Source organism: Armigeres subalbatus, chromosome 2 (genome assembly GCF_024139115.2).
Source record: "Armigeres subalbatus isolate Guangzhou_Male chromosome 2, GZ_Asu_2, whole genome shotgun sequence".
Lineage (NCBI taxonomy): Eukaryota > Metazoa > Arthropoda > Insecta > Diptera > Culicidae > Armigeres > Armigeres subalbatus.
In genome coordinates, this window is record NC_085140.1 from 52545445 (window position 1) to 52571899 (window position 26455).

General features: G+C 38.5%; 1 protein-coding gene and 1 long non-coding RNA gene across 2 annotated transcripts; both read left to right on the forward strand.

Moving 5' to 3' along the window:
* The first annotated feature begins 18611 nt into the window (after positions 1–18611).
* LOC134214390 (uncharacterized) lies at positions 18612–19391 on the forward strand. The gene is made up of 2 exons (XR_009979766.1): positions 18612–19076; positions 19136–19391. It is a non-coding gene; the product is annotated as an uncharacterized LOC134214390 (long non-coding RNA).
* Positions 19392–22472: 3081 nt separating this feature from the next.
* On the forward strand, positions 22473–24089 carry LOC134214392 (leucine-rich repeat-containing G-protein coupled receptor 5-like). The gene is made up of 2 exons (XM_062693773.1): positions 22473–22547; positions 22618–24089. The coding sequence occupies exons 1-2, from the start codon at positions 22480–22482 to the stop codon at positions 23834–23836; spliced, it is 1287 nt and encodes a 428-aa protein (XP_062549757.1). The 5' UTR covers positions 22473–22479; the 3' UTR covers positions 23837–24089.
* The last annotated feature ends 2366 nt before the right edge of the window (positions 24090–26455 follow it).

Sequence of the window (26455 nt, forward strand, 5' to 3'; positions counted from 1 at the left end):
TTTTTGTACCCTTTTTTACGAAAACCCCTCCCCGCGATGTACCCGCCCACCTATAGTCAATCTTTGGTAACGACCTGAAAGATGATTAAATTATCTTTCGAAACAGCCCCGAAAATTCAAAATTGGCCAAACATTAAAATAGTTATAGCAATTTCAATTTGGGGTCAATTTGACCCCAGAGCACAGACAACGTAAGTTTTTTGAAAAAAAGGACACTGTAGCGCATATTTTCAAGATTTTTCAAGCGAATGTGCACATAGGAGACAGATCTCGGCGAGTTTTACCAAACTACCAAAAATTAGGAGAATCGGTTGACAACTAAAAAAATGGCAGCCACTCAAAGTGGCCTGGGGTCATATTGACCCCAGAGCACAGACAAAAGGTTAATAATCTTATGTTTCAATGAAATAGACAAAATGGTGGAGAGTGTCCGAGTCGATTGAAATATAAATCTTAAAAATCCATCGAAAGATAAAGGCGCTAGTAACGTTCAAAATCTTCCCTTCCAGCGTAACGCTCTCGATTTCCAAAAATCTAATGACACCCAGTATAGTAAAGAAAGACGTAAGTCCTACGTCAAAACCATCAGTGCTAGAGTTTTGACGTCTTCAGAAGAAATGATCTACAAGAAGAGATCAATTTTTGCCCCATAAAACATCCTACCGACTTTTCCCACGATTTAGTCGGTTTTCGTCGGTTGGATCGGCCTACTTTGTAACCGACTAATCGGTTGTTTGTTGCACAGACGCTTATGGGAGCTTTACAGGGGCGTTTAGCGATTAAACAATACATTAAATCGGCCAACCAAATCAACAGATTTAAAGCAATTTAGTTGACAGATTAATCAGCTAACGTAGTCTAGCCCAAAAAAGCAGTTAAACCGATGAAATCGAACGATCAAGTTCTATAGAATCGCATGATTAGTCAACTAATTCAATTAAATAATAAAATATAGCCGACGAAATCGGTTGATTAATCAACTGATTCAGATTAATAATAAAATATAGCAGACTAAATCGGATGATGAAAAGAAAGTTAATTGGTCGATTAGTTATTATATTCTAATAAATAGTAGACGTTTCCCGATGAAATCGGTTGTTTTTGATCTACTAAAATAAGTAATAAAACGGATGATTAAAACGGAAAACAAACACAACCCGATGAAATAGGGTGATATATTTTTATTAAATAGATCGATTTTGAATGACTGCACCGGTGGTCGAGTGGTACTGCAGGGCAGGAGCTGTCTAACTTTCCAGTATGCCTGGATTCGATAACATCGTCAGAAAAATGTGCCAGAACCCAGAACAGTGGAGAGCGGTCCCAAGAGCGTCGTCCAGAATAGCCGACATCCTACAACGAAGTTGGCGAATAGAGCAGCAGCAGGCAGCAGTCGAGAATATATATGTCGATAATAAATGGGAACGCCAGCGCCAGCTACCGCGCGTAGCCTCAGAACATGACGAAATGGCCGGTTTCGGAGGAGTTCCCTCTTTCGGGGAACTTCTCGTTGGAATAGGTTAGATCCGCCGTCGAGGACTATTCGAGTCGTTCGCGATCACGACCGGGGCGGGAGCTAAATGGCTCAACGAATAAGGTGAGAGCTGAAAGGCTCAAGGCAATCAAAACTCGGTTATCGGAGTAGGCTAGGCCCACCGCCGGGGATCAGCTGAGTAGATTGTGGCGTGCGAATACACCGGCTCCGGGTCGTCGGGGCACCATTGAACCGGAAGTTATCTCCACCCGGAATCCTTGATGACCTCGGCACTCGTCCGGTCACCCGTTGAGACGTGTCTTCTTCCAGCCTTTCACGGATGCGGGTCGTCGGGGGAGCTTCCGCCGCCAGTGGACTCCCCGTCGGAGTAGCTCTGAATAGCTTGCGAGTACGTTTTTGTTCACGCCTTTGTTCACGTACAACGAAAAACAAACGCAAATAAGAAAAGTGGATTTATTAGGATTAACATTGAAAACTAATACACACGACAATTCACAATATTATTTTTGAAGAAAACATTGAACTTTAACTTACAGAGAGTATACAGAAAACTGGTCATGACTAGTCCATTATCAACATATTGATTCTGTCCGAAGATCGAATGGCTTCGAAAATTGTTGCATTCAGCTCCCATAATCTAGCGGAGATTTTTTTACGAGTTTCTAGAATCAAAAACTGTTTTTTTTTATTGCGAGTGAGGTTTTCAGCCTGAGATAAAAATTGTTTTATTAGCCATAGCTTCAGAGCCCATGATGCGGCTAATTTACCGGATGTATTTTGACCATATCCGCTGATCCCATTGTCCGCTCCGGCCAATTTTAGGAAATAAGATTTCCCGTCGAAACTTGTTGCGAGTTAAGGATTGGTGCCGAAAAAATGGGCACGCATACATACATATACACACATACATACACTCACTCATACCTGCCATCGTATTGTAATAAATTTTGCAACTTACGTGATAGATATTCACACTTTAACAAATGTTTATAATTTTGTTTTATGCAATAATATCAACTGCTTTATAAGTAAACAAAACGCTAAGCAGCAAATGTAATCTATCAATCAATATCCCGATTAAATCTTCTATATAAACACTACTTGATCGATCGAATGATACGTCGATCGAAATAATGCCTAAGAGCCACCCGACTAAATATATTATCCATACTAATCATTTAGTCGCCTCCAGATTTAGTTGGCATTCATGAAGTTTGATTTTCACAACACCCGATTACGTCGGTGATAAAAACAGTTGGTTTCGTCGACCCCTTGGTTGACACCCGATTTCGTCGGTGATAAAAACGGTTGTTTTCGTCGACACCCGATTTCGTTGGTGATAAAATCGGTTGGTTTCGTCGGCACCCGACTTCGTCGGTGTATCAGGAAATTTCCCATCTGTCAAATGTTTTATGGGGTGGTGTAGGTTGTCATTAGGGTGACCCTTTGGTGAAAATGTTTTTTGGAAATGTTTATGTTTAATAAAAAATAAATATTAAAATGAAAAAAAATCAGAAAACTTCTCGGATTTGTTAAAGAATGTTTTGAAAACCCTTCAAATTATCCGAATTTTATTTTGTTACCCTCTCAAAATATTATTTTTTGGCAAAAAAAATCCGAGTTGGGGGAGACAAAATAGATTTTAAATATTTGTATCGGCCTAATTTTTGAACTACTGGACCAATTATCAATGGTTAAAAGACTATTATTCTTCCATTTACTTCCACTATTAACTTTTTATGTATCAACAAGCAGATACGTATTTCGTTTCCTACTTGGAAACTTCTTCAATGTTTGTTATCGATTTGTTTGTTATCAGTTGTTTGAGTCGATAACAAACACTGAAGAAGTTTCCAAGTAGGAAACGAAATACGTATCTGCTTGTTGATACATAAAAAGTTAATAGTGGAAGTAAATGGAAGAATAATAGTCTTTTAACCTTGTAGCATTTCCCCTAAGACGCTCTAAAATAATTAATCAATTATCAATGTTCTTGGAATCACATCTAGTCATTGGCGACGCTCACTTAGAAACTGTGGAAATAAAATTATTCTGCGAATTAGCCATGAAAAACAAACTTGAATTTTATGATTTTGTATTTCGCCACAAAAGTAGCGTTTTAAGCATTTATTTCATGAAAACACCTTGAAAATCGTTCCAGTAGTTAAAATATCACAATGATTTTTTCGACTTCTTTCCCACACGAGTTGATTTAAATATTTTAGATAAAGGACGATTCGTTGTGGGCTTTGTGGCCGTGCGGTTAGCGCCGTCAATCGTCTAGAAGCATGGACTATGGAGCGTGGGCTCGATTCCCACCTCGGTAAGAAGCAAACTATTCGTGATCGTGTTCAGTCAGTACGACCTCTGGTCGAAGACGGTGTTCTTGTCTTTTATTCTACCAAATATTGTGAAAATCCAAAAGATGATATATGTGTTTCATTTTTCGTACAAAAAATAATACTATCGTCAAACAAAAGTGGACAAAGATGGACAAATGAAATACCATGGATTTGATGGGCCTGCATGTATATTTTCAGATGACGATTGAAATTTTTGCTAATATTTGCTACTAGCTGCAGCAGAATGCTCAGAAAAATATCACTTTTTCATGAAAAAACGCTTATAATATGCTTGAAAATGAAGCTATCAACCATCTTATGTAACCAAAAGATGCGCCATCCAAAGACCGTGAAGCGATGCTAAGACTGTTTTTTGAAAATATTCTAAATTGATGAAAATGAAAGCTAAAAACTATTTTTTCGGGACCACCCTATCTAAATTTAGTAATTTTGTCATAAAACATTAACTATATGAGATAAAATAAATGTTTATTAAGCAAAAATGCTTGGAATTAAATTCTCTACAACTTTGTAGAATTATATGAACTCCTAACTCAAAAGGGTAAAAAAATACATTTCCAAAAACATTCCTTCGAAGGGCCACCCTAATGACAGCTTACCCCAAAAATAGATCTCTTCTTGTAGATCATTTCTTCTGAAGACGTCAAAACGCTAACACTGATGGTTTTCGAGTTATCGATTTATGTCGTGAAATTATATGTCGTGGCCATTTCCAACCCCTCCCCCCTATGTCACATTTTTTTGGATGGATTTTCACACTTCGAATAACCCCCTTCCCCTCTAAGCGTTACGTAATTTGTGGATGCCCCCTTAGCTTATGATCATATCTTCGAAAGCTCATGGAGAGAAGAATTATTAGTCGTCTAGTTTTACGGGCAAAAAAATAATACTGTCGCGACCTCGGCCCAGCTAACGAATTCGGTTTTTTAGTTGGGCCAACTGACAGCCATTTGAACACGTGTATTTCGACTTGAACATCACAAATGATGTCCAGTGACGCCCAACCCCGTTTTCCGTGTTTACATTGAATTTTGACGTACGGTTGCTTTTTAGTTGGGCCATGGCCCAACCAGCGGAGGCCCAACTAAAAAGTGATCCAAGTATTAAAATCCCAACCAGCGAATACCCACTGTATCTTATTTGACCCTTCCATGGCAAGTGTCTATAATTTCACTCTTCCACCGTTAATTGAAATTGTCTCATACAATACATTCAAACTATTCGTTCAATGAGAATTATTTCCTTCACACAATCTCTGTAACTTGGGATCCAATTTAGTTCTTTGAAAATTTGTTTAAAATTAATTACTTCTACCCAAACTAAATATATAAAAGTTTACCTGTCAACGAATGATAAAGTAGAAATGTTGAATAAGGTAGGCGAAAAAATATTTTAGTTACTACCTAGATAAAGATTGTTGCTTCGGTTTCCTTTGTTCTGCTGTCCGGAACATGTGGGGTACCAAGCTGTCAAATCGTATGGATTTTCCTTCTTTGACATTTCAAGACAAAATTTTCAAAACGACTTATCTGCTTTTGTAAACAAAGATTCAAACGACGATTTGACGAATCTGATAGCTCCCCCACGCAAACCAACACCATCAACAGGTAGCGGAATCCTTCACCTACCTATTGATGGTGTTGGTTTGCGTGGGAGAGCTATCAGATTCGTCAAATCTTCGTTTGACTCTTTGTTTACAAAAGCAGATAAGTCGTTTTGAAAATTGTGTCTTGATTTAGCTCCCCTATCCTCGCCAGCAAAAGATGTTCCGGACAGCGACGACAGCGACAATCTTTATCTAGTAACTAAAATATCTTTTGGTAGGCGTATATAAAATAAGTTGCTCTCAATGTGGAAAAATCTATGAAGGCCAAACAAAAACATCATTAGGAAATCAAAAGGAAAAACCAGAAATAATATTATTGTAAATTGTAACACAAAACGCATTGTAGTTTATTATGGTTATGATTTTAGTGTTTTTGTTTTGTTGGTTAAAGTATGTGAATGTTTATAGTATGAGTATCTGAGAAAAATTTTGATCAAACATGTCGTAGATTCTGAATACGTTACAATTTATTTGATCTTTATCTTCCTTCAGAAATTCTTTTTTTCGGTTAAATTTGTTTCGATTGGTGTGGTACTGCAAATTCATTCCGTCTTGAAAAGCCTTACCTTGAGTGGAAAGCACTTCCTCGATATCGCATTAGGATAACTGCTCCGACGTTATTGCACAATAATACAATGACTACCGTAACGCTGAAACCAGAAAGCTCTACGTGAAATGACTTTCTCCGACAGCTATAAGGGATATCGCAATTGAAATTGAGAAAGGACCGAAGCTATAGTTTTCTATCAGGCACAAATATTGTCTCATATGTTAAAATAAAAATACCCAAATAACTTTGAATCATGTGCCTTTCCAATCACTAAATCAACACTTTCCGTCGTTTCATTTGTTAGTGATTGAAATCTAAAATCAGAATCTGACGAGAGAACTTCATTTAATTGCTATTGATGCGAACATCATCCACTCGAAAATTTATCGATGAAACGGTATAGATGCTATCCACGCGAATACATTTTTGCAGCTTTTCCTTCCGTTTGTAATATTGTTTCTGCAGTCGCTGCTGAACTTTAAAGAAAATATTCAGAGTAAAATCAGCAGTGATTCAAATCGTTCGGGGCTGTCAGTTTGAATATGAATCTGGAACATTCATTCTCCCAGCAGCTGCGTTCTAGATTCATTTTTTATACCAGTCAAATGTCAAAAAAATAAAACTGGCATAACGCTCCGTTCCATTTTCTGCAGATTTGAACCACGATTGAATCACGAGATTCAAATATTTTTCAATTGTTTTAGTGTATGAATGCGTCATTTTATCTACGGATCAATTCACTTTGCAATTACGGCGGCTTTCTTGGCAGCAACATAATGATTTCATTTATTTGAAAATTTTAAAAACATGAATGGAACACACTGCTGGAGAAACCAACATGTTTGTTCTATTTTGCTCCAGATGCAAACTAGAATAGTGGTCGAAAATTTGGAATGAAACTGAATTACTACTGATTTCACTCTCACGGCTTAACATTCTTTTCCATAGAATTGTCAGTTAACACCTGGACGTCGGTAGGATCACACGTGTGCAAACTGTTTGTCGTGAGCGACTATTCTTCTTTTGTACAGTACATATTATTTTCTTCAAACGGATTCTACTGAAAAAAGTATCAATGGAAGCTACTAGGAAGAACACATTGAAAATTGTTTTCGAATCATTGGCACAAGCGCCAAAGCACCTAGACGTCTTGCGGTTTGTCGGATTCAAGTTGCGAATTCCACCAGAAAGTGTGCATTCAGACGAAAAAGACCATGAATTCGAAGACGAAAACGAAAATGAATTCAACTGTTTCGGAACTGGTTTGGAGGAGCATCACATGTTTGACTATGAAGACGGCACAAAGATTCCGGTTCGAATAGACATTGCTAGCAGGCTTTTCCGGTACGTAAGAATATTCAATCTGCCGCCCGAGATAGACGACAAAGATAAAGCAGCAGTTTTGAATCAATTCGGAAGCATCAGGCAACATGGAGAGGTAACCAGCGGATTTCGGTTATAACGTTTTCAGTGGAGTCAGAAGAGCTGTGCATATGGAGATCTCGAAAGAACTACCAGCAAACCTTTACATTGATCATTTCAAAGTTCGCATCTTTTACGATGGCTTGAAAAATCGGTGCTTCTACTGTAAGAATGAAGAGCATCTAAAAGCAAATTGTCCAAAGCTAGCCACCACGAAAGCATCTCAAAATGGCGGTCAGTACAGTCAAATATTGGCCAATGCAGCAATCGGTAGAGTTTCCAAACCCGGGACATCCCGGGACGAAAAATCCCGGAATTTAGGACAATTCGGGATTTCCCGATTTCCGAGGTATTATTTTTGAAATACCGAAAATCACCGGAAAAAAATATGTTTGTTACTTCCGGCTTACTAATAGTGTATATGCTCACATTTTTTATTTGCGGACGCCCAACGCCAAGGGGAACTCCCTCACGAAGAAATCACAAGACTAGATTTTTCTTTACCCTATGTCGGTCTACTGACTAATACTTCTGCCAGCCACTGCAGCTCTCTTATATTTAAACAACAAGTATCTACAATATATCGCTAGCTAACAATATTCCTTGATATTACAAGAGAGCAGATACATCTAACTATTGTATGGTTCCTACTTATCAAACAACGATGAGTCGCACACTATCCGATACATATTTCAGCATTTCTCTACACAGCCTGAGATATTTTGTAAATTTACATTCGTTTTGATGCACATATTTAGAACATTAAAAAGGACGCAAAAATAAACGTTTTTATTTTAAATCTTAATTGACTTAATTCATTGATTGAGGTGAAAATAGGTTTAATAAATCAAATATAGTTTATATTTGGTTTTCAATTTTATTTTATTTTGTGACACTATTTTACGCGTAATTTAATTATCATTTGTGCACGCCTCGTTAATCTTCTCGGCCCTCCTAAAACCGAGCTAGTCATCCTGAGCTCTTCGTCCCCTATGTTTATGCTTTGGTCCGAGTTCTTTCAGGACTTCTGCTAACTATCTTCTGAATGTTTTGGTTTAAAGCTCTTCTTAGACTTTTGCTGACCTGCCCCGATAAATTCGGTACGATGCTACCCATGGTTAACGCAGCCAATTCATGGATCCCCTACTGCGATTAATCATTGACTATTAGTTACTTAATTAGTTGGTCTTTGATAAAGTCTGTAGGACTAGTTTATCGACACTAAGCTGTAGATCTGGTGAGGCATTGGATGTGGTTATTGCTGTGCTGATTTTTTTTTTTCAAAATTAGCTTTAATTTTCAGGTTTTAATAGGCTATTTAAGGAATATTTAAGGTGTATGGTAAAGTGTAAAGTCTGGTAACATGAATAATAAAGACGGAACGGACGCAGTGATGAAGAAACATGTACCTCTTTGTTAAGGATTGCAAAAACCCTGGCGACTTTCATTCAATAAGTAAGATCTTCCCAATACATTTAATTTCCAATACAGCGCATGTTGGGATTTGACATGTTTTTTTTCCTTGCTTTATTTACTATAGCACTCTACTTTTTTTTATCATTCATAAGCATTAACATTGGCATTGCGCAATTCGCATAAATTCGTAGGTGGTACAAGCCAAGACTATTGTATGAGAGTAGCATTATTTTCATCCGTTACCACATATATTGATTTGAGACTAATCACTATCTCTTAGATGGAAGCAATGCACTCTCCAATAGTCGAGATCTGTCCTGGCTACGTCCTTGCGAATGCTGAGGAAGAGGAAGGATGGTTAAGTAGTTGGACACCTATTTGAGAAAGATGCAGAGAACTCTACGACCTCTCATAGGTGCCACGGGAGGTTTTGGGATTGTGTGGAAGGTTATAACAGTAGGAATCGTTTTGGTAGAACGTGAAACACAGAAAGAACTAAGATAGAAATACAAGGTAGGGAAGAGGCGAGCCTGGAATTGAACCCACGACCTCCTGCTTATAAGGCAGAAGCGGTAGCCACTAGACCACCGAGCTCGTATAACTTCTTCTATTTTCATTTTTTATACGAAAATGTTTCTTGGAGCATCAGGAAAAAAAATTAGAAATTGGATTTCATAAAGATTGTTTCGAAAAATTTGAAAAATTCAGAAAAGATTTTTAAGTTAAAAATATTTCCTTAAATAGTAAAAAAAGTCTAAATTTCACCGATGAAATATTTCAATCGACACAGATCCTTAGGCAAGAGGTCAAAAACTATGATCTAACGGCCTAACATCCGAGATGCTTTCACTTTGCATAATAGTTGCCTTTAAACATAGCGTGTGGATGCACGGGCTTGATTGGTTCTGATATTTTTACGTTCGGAGTACTGGAAATCGGGGTAGTGGGGTGGAACCACAAAACCCATAGTCTTATTTTAATGATAAAAGAAATATTGTTTCAATTACATTGTAGGGCTTTTATCGTTAAATTTGACTGGATACCAGCGTATTGATTGAGCAAGCAGATTGTTTTGCAAAGCTAGGTGCTGTTCGTGGAACTACTTCAAATCTGAATATCATTCCACATTGAAACAGTATTCAATTGAATCGTGCCAAATTAATTGGACCTTAAGCGATAATAGTTACTGGTGTTATTCTATTAAGTTTTCTCAAAACACACGCGATGCGACAGTCGCGACGCGATTCTATCGCTTGGCGACAGCGATTCTGTCGGCATTGGTATGGAAGCGTAAATAGAACATTGCTGGCAGCGACCGAACGATAGAATCGCGGCGACTAGTTGTCGCCGTCGCGGCGATGAAATCGCTTAGGTCTGGGGAAGCCTTTAATTAAAATTGTATGAATTAGAGTCCTATAAGAAGAGTAACGTCATGTGCCACGTTTGACAGGTCTCCTGCTCGTTTGGAACGCGCATTTGTATGGAACTGACAGACGATTCTGTTCCAATTCTGACACTTGACGACACTGTTATTATAGTCACTGTAGTATGAATGAACCATGGTTATATTGCGCTTTTTGCACTTTATAAGAGTTTTGCGAGATTTTTTTTCTCACAGTCATCTTTTTCTCACACTCAATACACTCAAAAAACTTTGATTTTCCGTGTATAATATTTGTGTGTGAGTGCTCAATCTGAAAACAAATAGACGTCAAATCATGGCGGGAATCGTGTACACGCTTACATGTGACTAACGAGTAATGGGTTATAATTGGGTAAATTTCAGTAATAAAAATCGATCAACCCGAAATGAGAGTGAGTGTGAGAAAAAGAAGCGGGCAAATCACAATCTACACATAATTCTTCAAATTGGTGAAATCGGCAATATAATTTAAATGCCAGTAGAAATTTTATTTGTACATTTTCAAGACTTCTTTTAAATCATTATATTTGTAGAAGCCATATTTATAGAGTAAATATAGAAGTTTATAATGTATCACGAAAACTACTAATACTGTAATGTCAACCCGAGTCCCAATCACAAATTTATACATTGAAAGAGGTACGATACACTAATGTGGAATTCCGTCGCTTTATGCTTGTGTACATAAATGCAAGGCCTTGGATTATTGCCTATGTATATCTCAATAAGACCTTATTTGGTTCGTTTCGTTCTAAAAGCGAATGAGTAATCTTTGTTATCGCGTTTCTGATTCTGATAAGCACTGGTATGAAAAAGCACACATTATGAAAAAATAACCAAACGAAGCGTTTGCAACAACACTGACACTGAACACTCTGAGAAAAATCTATACTAAATAGATTAAAAGTCATTCTAACTGGCTATTCGCCTGGTTGACCCCGTGTTGGTTTAAATGCAGTTTATTCTAAGATTAGTATAACTTTGATGAATACGGTATATAGTATAAAGCGAAGTTATCGTTGATAGTATTACTTAGATGAAATCTGTTTTGGATTGGATTGTTTCGAAAGTTTATGTTTACAAATAATACAATTTATACTTTTTTTAAAGAAAAATGTAGGTAATATATCAAATATTTTGTGGTCGTCATAATGTTTGCCAATCTGGTAAAGCAAGTCGTACAAGATGCCGGCATGCTCCGGCATGCATTCCGAATTTTCCAAGGTCTTTGCAGCACCCGGGCCCGGCTTCACAGTGCATTGTTTTATTTCCTATCCGACAACATGATGATGATGATGATGATGATGATGATGGTCCCGCCACATACCCCTACAAAGGTTTGAGCTAGACGATTTATCTTTAAGATAATTAATTGAATTTAATTTTTCAACAACTTTCAGAAGTTTGCTCGAGAAGAAGTTTATTTGCGAGTAAATCCTCAGGAAGTATCTAATGAAAATATGCCTTGCCTCCGTAAAACATAACATAACGTTCGCATAATGTTGCGAAACCATTTTGATAAACCTTTTCAGAATTATACTGAGTTTGCCAGTTCGTAGTGAGTTTGAAGACTGAAAAGAGAGAATTTCGTATGACGACATTACAATACAAAAAACAGATGTACGTACCTTTGCAGAACACAAATTGCTTTATCAATTCATCAATTTTGAGAACTTCATTAGCAAAAACAAGCGTGTCACTAACTACCAGAGAGCACTATTCAATGAATCGCTTGCTTTGAGCATGCTTACAGCGGCACACTAGGAGTTAACTTTCTGAAATCAGTACACAGGATTTTGTTTTTACACGATTTTTTTTCGCTCGTATTTTTGATCGTGTGACTTCAATTTGCCACCAAACTCTTCGCAACATGTTTCAAAAAATCCAGAATAAATCAAAGAAAAATCACATGATAATTAATATACGTTAAACATTTAGGATGAGTAAAAAATTGAGAAAATGTAAATCGCGTAAAAACAAAATCCAGTGTATAGCGAAAGGCATCTAAGGTTCGATTTCTCAAAATTAAGCAGCTTCATCGATAACATATTTGGTAGGCGTAGTAGCGGACACCATTCTTCATAACCGGTACCAAATAGTTTTTCATGAAAAGTTCCTCATTTTGAGAAAACCCGCGTTAGATGTATTTCATCATACAAATTTCTGGGGGTTAACTCTTCTTGGCTATTTACGCATATACGATAGCGCCTGGATGTGGAAGCGGCGGGTAGAAAATCAGCCACTGCCAATAATTCATTGAAAATACTACCGTCAAAAACTATGATAGGTTAGAATTTAATTTGAGTACAGTATACTTTTTATACTAGCTGATTATAAATTTAAAAAATGCTCAATTCGTTTAAAATTTTAATCGAAATACGATTAACTTAATTTCTGAGTGAACCCTTTTTGTTTGAGCCTAGACCAATTTTTGAAAATGGCGCAACAGCCAAAATTTAATCATTGCACGAGCAACCCACCGCGAGTTTGCATCGGTGGTGACGAAATCGAGGTGGTAGAAGAATTTGTGTACTTGGGCTCACTGGTAACTGCCGAAAATGACACCAGCAGAGAAATTCGGAGACGCATAGTGGCTGGAAATCGTACGTACTTTGGACTCCGACAGACGCTCCGATCGAATAGAGTTCGCCGCCGTACCAAACTGACAATCTACAAAACGCTAATTAGACCGGTAGTCCTCTACGGACACGAGACCTGGACGATGCTCGTGGAGGACCAACGCGCACTTGGAGTTTTCGAAAGGAAAGTGCTGCGTACCATCTATGGTGGGGTGCAGATGGCGGACGGTACGTGGAGGAGGCGAATAGTCGAAATTGCAACGTAGCCAAAGGTATGAAACCGAAAAAAAATCAGATTAATCCACCTAGCGGTGATGATGCCTTTCTCGTGCGGTAAAAAAATAGTATTTTGGACGAGATTTTGGGCATTACTTCTGAGCCCATTGTCGGATTCGGCCAATTTTCAATAGAAAATAATGAGACAAGATCCTGCGTCGAATGCAACCTGTTGCGAGGAAATCGGTTTAGGGTAAGTGTATTAAAAGTAAACTAGACTTTTTCTCGCGTTATTTTATGAGAAAAAGTATTTTGGGCATTACTTCTGAGCCCATAGTCCGATTCGGCCAATTTTCAATAGGAAATAATGAGACAAGATTCTGCGTCGAATGCAACCTGTTGCAAAGAAATTGGTCAAGGTTAAGTACAAAAAAAGTAAGTGAGACTTTTTTACGCCTTTTTTCATGAGAAAAAGTATTTTGGCCATAATTTCCAAGCCCATTGTCCGATCCAGACAATTTTCAATAGGAATCAATGGGGCAGAATACTGCGTCGAATGCAACCTGTTGCGAAGGTAAGTAGAAAAAAGTGAGCTAAACTTTTTGCTCTTTTGGTGCGCACACGCACACACACACGCTGCTGCGAAATGCGAAATGGGGAGTTGACATCTGGGTAGAGGTTATCGAAGGCCCATGGCTTGTGGGGGCGATGAACCGCAAACGCGATGGTAGTCAACTTAGGGAGCGTCAAGGTGGGATGGTCGGTGTGCCCTGTGGGCATATACGAGCAACCCGAAGTTTGCTTCAAGTGCCTGAAACCGGGGCACAAGCAATGGGACTGCAAAGGCCCTGCCAGAAGCAATCTCTGCCGACGCTGCGGATTGGAGGGACATAAGGCACAATGTTGCACGAACCCACCCAATTGTTTGATTTGTTCCAGCAAAGCTGTGAACAGCACGCACCCAATGGGGGGTTCGAAGTGCCCGGCGTTTAAGCGTGCTGCAAAATCACAGTGCAGGTAACGCAGCTGGCTTGCTCGGCATCGCCCAAGTGTTTGGTGTGCGCAGGTTTAGAGGAAACGGCGGAACACGTGTTGTTCGTGTGCCCACGTTTTCGCGCAATGCGTGACCACATGCTTGCCACATGTGGCCTGGACACTACCCCGGACAACCTAGTTCGGAGGCTGTGTAAAGATGAAGTTGGCTGGAACGCTGTTTTATCGGCTATCACCCAAATCGTTTCGGAGCTACATAGAAGGTGGCGCGTGGACTCAAGGATGGCTAGTTCATGCACAAATAAGAGGTGGTCCAAGGGATCGGAGTCGGCTTCATGGGTCATACCGGTGGTCATGCTCTGTGGTCGAACTCGATCCTTTTATCGAACAAGTGGCCGCGCGAAGAACAACATGGTATCGTCGCTTTCGCGGCGTCGGTCAACCGGTCGGGTTCCGAGCCCGAGAACGGAAAGGGGTCCTCGTCAAAGCTAGGGCAGGCGTAGGCACCGCGTCGGCAAGTCCCTCTGGTGTGTTGGCGAATAGACCCTGTCGCAGAGATGGCAGTTTGGGGTGCACGCGGCATCATCATTCTTGATACCAGTCGTGCAGAGGGAAGCAGGCGCGAAGTCGAGCCTTCCCACCTGTAAATATTCAATAAGACTAAGGAATCACTTGACACGGGAACGCACAACAACCTTCCCGCAAGAAGATCAGCACTGTACTGACAGGAGTGCCGATGCACCTGACGTACTGGCGCTTCTGGCATAGTAGTGCCATAACACTGAGGCAATCAATCTGTCATCATCGTCATCATTATCAATCATACGCGAGGGGTATGAAGGTATCAGAGTAAACACCGTATAGGAACCTCACATCCCCCTTCCACTCAAAAAAAATCCAACGTCAAATTAGTTTCCATAAACTGCATAACACCGTGGATATGTTTATCTCGGCTTTAACTCCATCTACACTTTGTGCAAGGGTTCTTGAAATGATATGCTAAAACTAGGCTTTAGCTTATGAAAGCATTTAGTACAATTATCATCGAACAAATCAAACATATCTAACATATTTCGTGAGATTCATAATGTTAAATAGTAGCAATCTACTTCTTTCTTTCTTTCTTCCTATTCTTCTTCTCCATCAATAGCTTTAGATTCGAACTGGAACCTGGAAGGCCTTTCAGCTTAGTATTTTACCATCAGTTCCACATTTATTAATTAAAAGCCTTTCTATGCCTGTCAATTTTTCGAAGTTAGCCGAAAATCCCGCCTGAGCCTAAGACAGACCGAGAATCGAACTCCGGATTGGCAAGGCTGGAGACTAGGGTGGCTCAAATTAGTATGGGAAAAACTTTGTTCAATTTTTTTGATGGGCCGCCCTCTTATTCGGTTCTATTTGATGCCCTGATGCTCTGGACAAAATTTCAGCCAAATCGGTCAACGTTTGGGCGGTGCTAAACTCGTTGGAAGTTTATATGGAAAAATGTATGCAGAAACATCCAAAAACAGTAAATTGCAGCTGGACTACACAACATACGATGAAGAACTATGATACTCATTCAGATCTTGGAGAATTTAATACAGAATGTTATGCAAAAAACCGCGAGAAGATTCGAGTTTATTAGCATTTATCTGCAGTGGGATTTGAGCAAATTTCGTTTCTTTTACCTTTGAAAAGTAATAAATTAACCCCTACAACACTCCAGGAAAATGCTAATAACTTTGCGTAATAAACTCTAATCTTCTCGCGGTTTTCAGCATAACATTCTGTATTTTATTATACTGAATGAGTATCATGGTTCTTGATCGTAAATTGTGCCGTCCAACTGAAAATCACTGTTTTTGGATGTTTCTGCGAACATTTTTGCATATAAACTTCCAACGAGTTTAGCACTGCCCAAACGTTGACCGATTTGGCTGAAATTTTGTCCAGAGCATCAGGGCATCAAATAGAACCGAATAAGAGGGCGGCTCATCAAAAAATTTGAAAAAGTGTTTTTTGAGCCACCTTACTGGAGACCCATGCCAAGAAATAAATTCGATAAACCTAGTTGATGCAAACGCTCATCGCCATAGCTTTTTGTGCATCTTTTTATAAATTCCTATTTGATTTCAATATGCTAAACTAAAGTGTTTACATGATTGTTCATTTGGATGCATAGTCGGTTTCGTATTTTTTTTTCAATCCAACGTAAAATGTAACATTTAAACATTTTACATCGGTAGAATGGTTACACCCAACCAGAGATTGCAACATTTTATTGCAATCTCGCATTAGTTTCGCGTACAGTTTGTCATAATTTGCGACATATGCACAGATTGTATTAAGTAAACGGCAGGCCCTTGTATTAGGTCTCCGGTCACGAGAAAATAAGAACTGGTTATGTGTTAGTGTCTACATTGAATCTAATTTTACACCCCTCCCCCCATCGAGGAGTGAAATGCTGTATACTTCGACAACCTCAGCAAGCATACAAAAAACTGGATCAAAGGCGGGAATTGAACCCGGACCCTCCACACTAAGCACATCTAGACTGACGCGCTAACCATCTGGACTATTTATATAAAATATGTTTATATATAAATATGTTAGATATGTCTTTTCATTATACATTAACATCCTCTGAAATTGTTACTTTCTTATTTTTCTCTTTGTAAATCCCGGTTCCGACTTTTGTTTTTGATGAGATGAACTTAGTACCCTTTTCCTCTAAACGACTCTTTTCTATAGAGAACATGGATGTGAAAGATCTTGGCTATAACTTGAATTAAATTGTTCCTTGTATGCCCAACTTTTCCGTCTGACACATTTCCAAGAAAGTTTTAACGAAATCAACAGAACTTCAATACTAATTGTTTCTTCCATTGATATTACAAAATGCTTTTCCTTTTTATAACGAGAACAGATGATCTGTAGAATACACAGTAAGGTTGGATTATTCATATTTAGCATGTTTTTTTTTCAATTTCGTTTATTTGGTAGGCTCAGGCGTGTATAACACTTTACGGAGCCACGTTTCTTTGAGATATGTACAATCGACATAATCTTATTATTAAATTAGTAAGAGAGGGAAATAAGCCAACGTACTCGTGGTGACTCGAGGTTAGGTTTACAATGTTTAAGGATGGACGGGGATTAGGATTCGGGAATCAGGGAATCATCATAATCAAGGAGCTCAAGGAGCTTTCAGCAGCTCATCCGGTCATTTGGCGTCGGGGACGATGTGGTGTGTCGTCGTGCTCGAAGAATGGTTCGAATGGGAGCATCTTCCGGACGGCCAGAGCTACGGCGCTCTACGGGACAGACAGACAGAGACAAAACAAAAAAAAAACTTTGAAGAAAAGAAAAAAAACAAAAGTATTAGACTTTTATGTCAGAGGAACAAAGAAAATATTTAGCATGTTATTATGACGAAGCTAATTTTTTTGCAATTTCGTTTCGCTTTCGACGAAGGTCAAATCATTTGAATTTAAATGAATTGCCGAAAGTACCATCAACTTTCGTTTCGCTCAAATGAGTTGAATAGTGTAGGCGTTCAGAGATTCAATTTGCTTTTAAGCTGAGCGACATGCTCAATTCACTTACTTAATCTAAACTTAGCAAAAAAACGTGTTTATATTGTTGCATTCAAACCAATTCAATTCCATTCTTCACTTCATAGAAACCGATACGACATTTCAAGTGTCTTTAATTTGGCTCGATTTGTCGTATAGCCAAGAGATTGTAGTGGTTGAACCAATTCGGAAGTGATTGCGATATACGCATATTAAACTTTATATTTCCAGCAACACTCTTTCCACACTCTTTTAACAATCGTGAGAATAAACGTTGACGAAAATAATACTGTCATCACTTGTACTGTCAGTTTGCTACTCATGCAACAAGATAATGTAAACATGTCGGTTTGAAACCACTATTGATGAACCCATTTGAACCACGGAGTAGCAACTACGAAATGCACGGTCATCATGCTCATGCTCATGCTCACTATTGATGAACCCATTTGAATCAAGATGGCGTCTCCGCTTATCTGTTATTCTAGTATACTCAATCCAGTTGAAACCCGAAATTGGGGGCTAGCGAAGTTGGATTTTTCTCACAATCCGTACGTTAAACCTAACTTCGGAAGTGGTGCGCTGAATAGCGCTTCGCGATATGAAAACAGCGCACCATTTCCGAAGTTAGGTTTAACGTACGGATTGTGAGAAAAATCCAACTTCGCTGTCCCCCAATTCCGGTTTTCAACTGGATTGAGAATATTTCTACTTTTCATGTATCATTACCATTATTCCTATACTCATTTTTGAAAATTACCAACTTTCTTCCATCTTTTTTAAGCGCCTCTCAGCTTTGGCAGGCTGAATCTGATAGGCAAATCGTTATCTCGCTCTGAATACTTATTTCATTTTTTTTAGTTTGCCTTACACCCAACTTTCCATCGGATTTTAACATATGCCGTTTAACACTTTAGGACGTCTTTTTGTCTTTATTATTTGTCTCGGTGGTTTTCATTAGTAGCCACCTTTCTACACAGAGAAAAAAATAATTGTATTTTTAAGAGGTTTCTACTTTCAATTCGAAAGTCGATCAGGTTTGGTATTTTTGAGTAATGAAATTATTAATTTGAAAATAAAACATTTAATTTCAGAATGAAATTCATAACTGAAAATTGTAATATTGAAAGTCAACACTTTTCAAATAAATGTTTTAAAAATCTCAAATGAATTTGCTGTTTCTTCAACATTTGGCAACACTTGCATTAAATAAAAGTTTTTTGGCAACTGAATGAACCAAGGAATGAACTGTCAACGGAACTTGCGAGTATTTTTCGTCGATTACCATGTTGAAGTGGCTGCGCAACTGTTTTCCCAACAATTCCGGAACATCATTGATCCAACCATCCAACGGCTATTTTGCAATGCCATGGTTCGACAACAATTCTATGGAGACGATGGTATACGGTAATAAAAAGATCTATTCAACAACTGGAACTGATTCCCAGTAGATAAGGTAAGTTTTCGGAAACGATGATGCTTAAGTCTATTGGTAATTGTTCATTATTCTTCCAGCAAAAATGGCCGATTCAAATGAAGCAAACTTCAGTGTCGATTCCTTCTGTCCGACCGGCGGGATACAGGACAATTGTGACTACTTGCCGATGGCCGCAGTACAAAAACCTCGACAAAAACACATACCAAGAGTAACTTGAAAATTGACGGAGATGCAAAAGATTACCACAAACTTGAGAATAAAATTTCAAAGCCATATGTATAAGCAAAATAACATAAGAAAATAAAACAAAAAGAATCGCTTTTAGATACAAAACATTTTAGTTTGACAATTTGAAGAATAATGATTATATACAAATAAACTGTAGTTTTAAATTCATTTGGCTTGTTGTTTTAAAAGTATCACTAGTTGATCCGAATATAAAAAACACATTTAATTTTGAAAGTCGAGCTTTTATTTCGAATAATAGTTGATTCTTATCGAAGTGATATTTTTTGCGTTGGTGAATTTAACAACTGTATACTTTCTACTGAAAATCACTAATTCATTTTCTTAATTTTACCAACGATTCTATTAGTCTTACCAACGATATTTTTTTGTGTGTACCCCGGCGGTTTAAATTAATCGCCGTCTTCAGAATAAAAAAAAATAAATTTTTGTCAGCCAATCAATTTCTTTGGATCTCAAACAACGAGCACAATCGTCGTTGTCACCAGAGGGCGATAGCAACAGAAATTTGGGATCGGAAGTGGGGCTGTTCCGGCCACACTCTACGTAGGGGCGGAAACGAAATCTATAAACAAGCATTAGACTGGAACCCAGCGGGACATCTCAGCAGAGGTGGACCCAGAGGCTCATGGCGGCGAAGCCTCAATAAAGAAATAAAAGAAATCTGACCTGGCAACAGGTTAAAGCGATAGCCGGGCAACGCTCAAGATGGAGATCTTTCAAGTCGGCCCTTTGCACCACCGGAGGTGTACAGGGTCCATAAGTAAGTAAAGTAAAGCACTAGCAAAACACCGCAGGGCACTTGATTCAACCTTTGACAGTTGATATATGGGCTTGACGTTTTGGGCTGATGTTTCATTCGCTCTGAAAAGTTGCACAGCCCAAAATTTGCCTTAAAATGTCTCAAACGTAAACATATTATTTTTACTGATTAAGACTTTTACCAGAATTTTTATAAGGGGTCGTTCAACAATGATGTCACAGGTTTTAGGGGGGAGGGGGTCTAAGCTTTTGTGACACTGCATATACTAGGTATACAACAAAGCGTGACAGAGGGGGAGGGGTCTAGTAATCTTAAAAAGTAGTGTCCGTCATATTTGCCTCGTCCCTAACATCGGTTCAAGTATTCCTGACCGATCCCCAATGTTTTGCAACCATAAACGAGGTAGGGCTTTAGGACCCAATTGGTGAGGTGTGCATATTTGTTGTTTCTCGACCAATCACGACTAGCAGCTATGATGTGTACGCTAAAAGTTATATAAAAACGAACGAAGTAGTTGACAATTGACAAATGATTTGTGAGGGAAGTCAAGAAGATATTTAATTTAGTATAGAGAGAAAAGGTGTGAAATGTTGCCAAAGCAGATTCGATTGATTCGGAGAATTGACTGATATCCCATCGTTATTAGTTGGTTATGGTACTACTTCTCGCAAGGGCAGCTGTTGTATAATTTTAATACGTCCGTGTACTTAATGGAATAGTGTGGGTTCAAGTCCAACCGGAAGCCGAATCTATTTCGCAATATCTCATAAAAAACACCTTAAATGGCAAACTTAACTATGTGTATCAAATTTGAACATATCTTCCACAAAAAAATAAAATTATTCAAATAAATTCAGACATATTATACATAATTTCGTGTGAGTTTTAAAATCCAATGAATCGCGTATCAACACCCATAACTGTACACATTAGTCAGCAATAAAGCTTGCAAAATGTCCCGCCTTCCTTCAATTGGCAGTATGTCTTATCTACATTATCAGTTTCGTTTCAGTTCTATCGTACACCAAGTTTTTCCGAATGGCTGTAGTATCATCCCTAAATTCAGTTTTCAATGAACCTTGCATTGAAGAGTTATGTGTCAGATCATAAAATATTTATATTAATGTGCTTGAAAAAATAAGTTGAAAGAGCCGAAATTTTACTCATGCCTTACATAACAAACCATACACCACTGAAAATCTTAGAAGGCACACAATAAGTTCTTGTCGAAATTGTGAATTTAAATCGTCTCATTTCACTATGGTCCAGGATACAGTTTTACGCGGAAAGATGCATTTTACGCCGAAACTATTTTTTTAGAAAAAAATGTTCTACAAAATTGTTAGAAATAGTAAGGCCAACATTATTATGCTACCAAAAAATAGGGTGGCCCATCATATAAAAAAATTGAAAATATTTTTTAATTTGTCGGAAACATGACTTCAGTAAAATTAATAAAACTTGAGACAAAAAAATAACATATCTGCAATTTTTTGACATAATAAAGAATATGAATTGCTCTTTCAAATGTCGCGTAAAGATATTTTTTTGGTCTAACCTAACCGGAGATATCAACTTTTGAAAAAAATGTAATTTTGACAGAAAAATGATTCTAACTTTTGATCGGAAAAAGATTTTGACCCACCAAAAGTTGCATTTTTCTAGCTCTAAAAGTCACCTAAAGACGACGAGAAATCTAAAACAAAAAAAAAGATCAAAATATGGCTTTTTTTAGGTACACCCTAATCCAATTAGGTAAAATTGATCTAAATCAGCCAACTTAAGAGCTGCAGGAAAAGCTTGTTTAGCAAAATTTATTGGAATAAGCTGCGCTACAACTTTGTAGAACATAACATGTCAGTACACCGAGAAATAAAAAAAAAAATATGTAATGGCGGCCACCCCATCTTTTGGTAGCACCATAATGACCTTACTATTTCGAACAATTTTGTGGAAAAACAGTTTTTTCTAAAAAATATAGTTTTGACATAAAATGCATCTTTTCGTGTAAATCTGTATCCTGGACCACAGTGCATTTATGCATGCCAATCGAAAGATAAGACTTTGCTTCGGCTCAATTGACAAGCGTAAATTGGAAATTCGACTTTGAACAGACTTGAGGATGAGAAACATACATTTGATGGTCCAAAACGAAGAATATTTTCATTTCAGAAAGTTGCAATTCTCATGAATTTAGGAACACTTGATGACAGTTTTAAAGTTATATTTTATAAATTAAACCATATATGAAAGGGTGTGATACTCGCTTATCAAACGTGTCATTATATCGGACATTTACCATTGTATGATTTCGGCTCTAATAAGGACCACTAGATGGATTGATCACTTTTCTCACCCTGCATCGCTAACGATCTAGCTACGATTGCTCACAGTACCATCGGACATCGAAGCATGAGAAAGCTACTACTCGTTGTGATTGTGTTAACTGGAAGTCCCGCGTACGCCAAGCTGTTGCCTGGGTGAGTTGTCCTAATGTACATACATCATGTTTTGATTAAGACTCACTAATTAATATGCTCGTAATTTTAGGGGAGCGGAGGAAAACTGTCGGAAGAACATCACGGCAATCAGGCCTAGTTTGAGTCTTCTCAAAGATATACCGTCAGATGCAACTCTTCTCAAGTTTTGTGAAAACAATATCACGGTCATTGATAAAAATTCGTTCAAGAGTTTCACCGAGTTGGAGCGGTTAATTTTAGATAAAAATCCGCATTTGAGATTTCCTTCCAATGGCTCTACATTTATTCAACAAGAAACTCTGACCGACTTCCAGTGCTTCCGGTGTGGAGTAGACAAAATCTTCAATCGATCGTTGATTGGAATGCCACGAATGGAGCAAATAAATCTAACAGAGAATAAGATATATCAGATCGAAAGCAATGCTTTTCAGCAAAACCGAAATTTAAGAGTCATCATTTTACGTTCGAATTTGTTAAAACGCATTCCAAGGGAAATGCTTGTAAATGTTAATGAAATTCAAACGGTGGATTTAAGCCACAACGGAAATCTCGCAACTGAGGACGACCAGCCATTCTTAATTAGTGATGCCCTGCAAGTGTTATTATGTGATGAATGTGGTTTTGAAATCGTGTATGAGAAAACTTTTTCAGAGCTATTCAATTTGAGCAAGCTTTACTTGCGAAAGAACAAAATCACCGAAGTGCATGCTCGTGCATTTCTCCAAGTGTCTCATCGACCGAAACTAAAACAGAACCTTCAGGTTTCCCTAGAGCACAACCAACTTCAAAGCATCGATTTTGAAGAGAATGTTGGTCTACAACTATGTTTGTATGGCAACAAAGACTTGGAGTGTTTCCTCAGAACTCTACCCGATAAAGATAGTTTTATCTGTCCCAATTCGACTCAACCGGAAATCGAATGTATTGCATCTACGACTACCACGGCTACTTCGCAACCAACAATCAGCGATTTCAACACTTTATCATCCACACCGTTTGGCTTCACCACAAACCAAGCCGGCAGCATTGAATTAAGGCAGATTATAAATGTCCCAACCTTCAATAATCAACCTAGTATTACAGTGAAACCCAACGGGCCTCCAGAAAAAGTTCAGGGCATTTCCGATGCTTACATAAGTGGTTATCTCATCTTGTTATACGCAGCGCAGATGGTCGCTCTTGGTCTATTGACCATCGTTTGGCTCAAGTTGAAGAAGTCGGATCCCGAGGTTGACAGATATGCGGAAAGCATTGTCAACCCGAGTCCCAGTTACAGAGCCATACAGTGAAAGAAGTGCGATATACTAATGTGGAATTCCGTAACTTTATGCTTTAGTGAACATAAGTGCAGCTGTGCCTCGGATTAATGGCAGTGTGTTCCTAGATAAGACCAAATTGGTTCGTTACAAATACGAATGAGTAATCTCTGTTATCGGTTTTTTAATTCTGATAAGCACTGGTATTGATACGGTAAGAAAATACGTACGTGTACCCATACATTATTGAAAAATAAACAAACGAGACGTTTGCAACAACACTGAACCCTTCTTATTTGATTTTATTGTAGTATTAGCATTACCATTAGCATTGCGCAATTCGCACAAATTCGTAACTGGTACCACCCAAGACTATTGTATAGCCGTTACCTCAGATATTGATTTGGGACTAATCACTATCTCTTAGCTGGAAGCATTGCACTCTCCAATAGTCGAGATCTGTCCTGGCCAAGTCCTTGTGAATGCTGAGGAAGGGAAGGATGGTTAGTTGGACACTAGAGTGATTCAAATTTTGACTTTTTTGCCCCCCGATGCTTAAACGATTGCATTTGCCATTTTAATAATCCTCCTAAATTTTTAGCAATTTTGGATGTAATTTGATTGTGCACACGTCATTTGAAGTTTGTATGGAAATTACTGTGAAAACTGACCCTTATGTCGAAGATCGTTCCGAGAGGTGGCCCATGAACTATTTTAATATAATCAACACATTGCCTACACAGAATACTTCTCAAGCTGAAAGGCAGTTATGAAGAAAACAAAAATGCACATTATTGATATTGATGTTATTCTTTTACGTGTTAAATTGAATTTCCCACGATTCAGTATTTCCTTAATAACTTTTCTTGCGAGCATTAAATCGTTTCGCAACAAAGACGGCCTGTTTCCTTGTAAAATTTCTTATGTTGCCGATATACTCATAAGTTGTTAGAGCTTAAAGGGAAGTGTTGGGGAATGGTTTTCCATGAAAGTTACTGTTTTCATAGCAATTTTCATACAAACTTCAAACCGCGCGTGCTCACTCAATTTACATCCAAATTAGCTAAAAATTTTGGTGGGTTAATAAAAAGGCAAATGCAATTCGTTTGTGCAAAAGTTACATTTTTGCATTCGTATATCATGAGGCTAACACGGTGATACTTTCATGCCCAGGGAAGTCGAGAAAAGTTCCAGACCGAAAATTGCCTAGACCGGCACCGGGAATTGAACCCAGCAGGGTCTTGCTTTTTAGCCGCGCATCTTATGCAACGTACACACCAGTCAAGCAGTTTGACGAACATTGACTCCGCCCCCAAGAAAACGCTTCGTTTGAACGTGTGCTGCTTTGTTTGAACGTGTGTGAAGTTGTTCGAACAACCATTTGACAGTTGGCGGCTCGGTTGGAAAAAATTAAAACGGTTTGATTTTGGTTTGAGTTGTCAGGGGTGGAGTCAAGGTTCGCCGAACATGTTTGGGCATTTGTAGTGAAGTTGCACAAACCCCCATATATTTTTTGATGGTTGGTGCTCAAGTTGGCGCTTCGATCGTTCGTGTGTGATATTGTTGGTCGAATGAATTGATTGTTCGTGCCGTTGTTGGTAAAACTTGATGGATGTTGGAATAAACGAAAGGTGGAGTCAATGTTAGTCAAACTGCTTGACCGTGTGTACGTTCCATTACAGCTAGGCTATAGGAGGGCCTTACCGGTTCACACTAACCATTGGTAAATTATTTACTCAGAATAAGACCGGAGTAGCCTTTACATGACTCAACGCTCCATTCAGTTCGGTCCATGGCTGCACGTTCCCACGCAGTCTACGAAGGGTTCGCAAATTGTCTACCATCTGATCTATCCACCGTGCTCCCTGCGCACCTTGCCTTTTTGTGCCTGTCGTGGATCATTGTTGAGAACAATTTTCACCAGATCCCGTCCAATTTTCGCGTTATAAATGATGGATGGTTCGTCCACCAGCTGATGTAACTGGTGGTTCATTCGCATCCTCTACGTACCGTCTGCCATCTGCACCCCACAATATATGATACCCGGACAAAAGCCATTCAACCTTTTTCTTGAGCTTCTCAACCCCTTTAAACTTTTGCATTTATTGAGGTACCCACTATTTGTTTTGTGTAAATAAAAATAAGCGTATATAAGATACATAAAAACAAAAGATATTTTAGTTACTAGATAAAGATTGTCGCTGTCGTCGCTGTCCGAAACATCTTTTGCTGGCGAGGATAGGGGAGCTAAATGTCAAAGAAGGAAAATCCATACGATTTGACAGGTATGTACCACACATGTTTCGGACAGCAGAACAAAGGGAACAGAAGCGACAATCTTTATCTAGTAACTAAAATATCTTTTATAAAAACGGACCAGAAAACTAACGGTATATATGGCTTTCCATGAAGCTGGTTGAATTTTTCATTATTACGTGATATGAATTTTGTTAAGTTTAAACATCAAGAGGATAACGAGCCTCTTGAATACAAGATAATTCCAAACCTTTTGACAGGAGTCCTACGAGCCTCTTGAAAGGAGGCTTCCAAGCCTTTTGAAAAGAGCCTTCTGAGCCTTTTCTAAAGGAGCCTCCTGAGCCTCTTGAAGGGAAGCTTCCGAGCCTCTTGTAAGAAGGCATCTGAGCCTCTTGA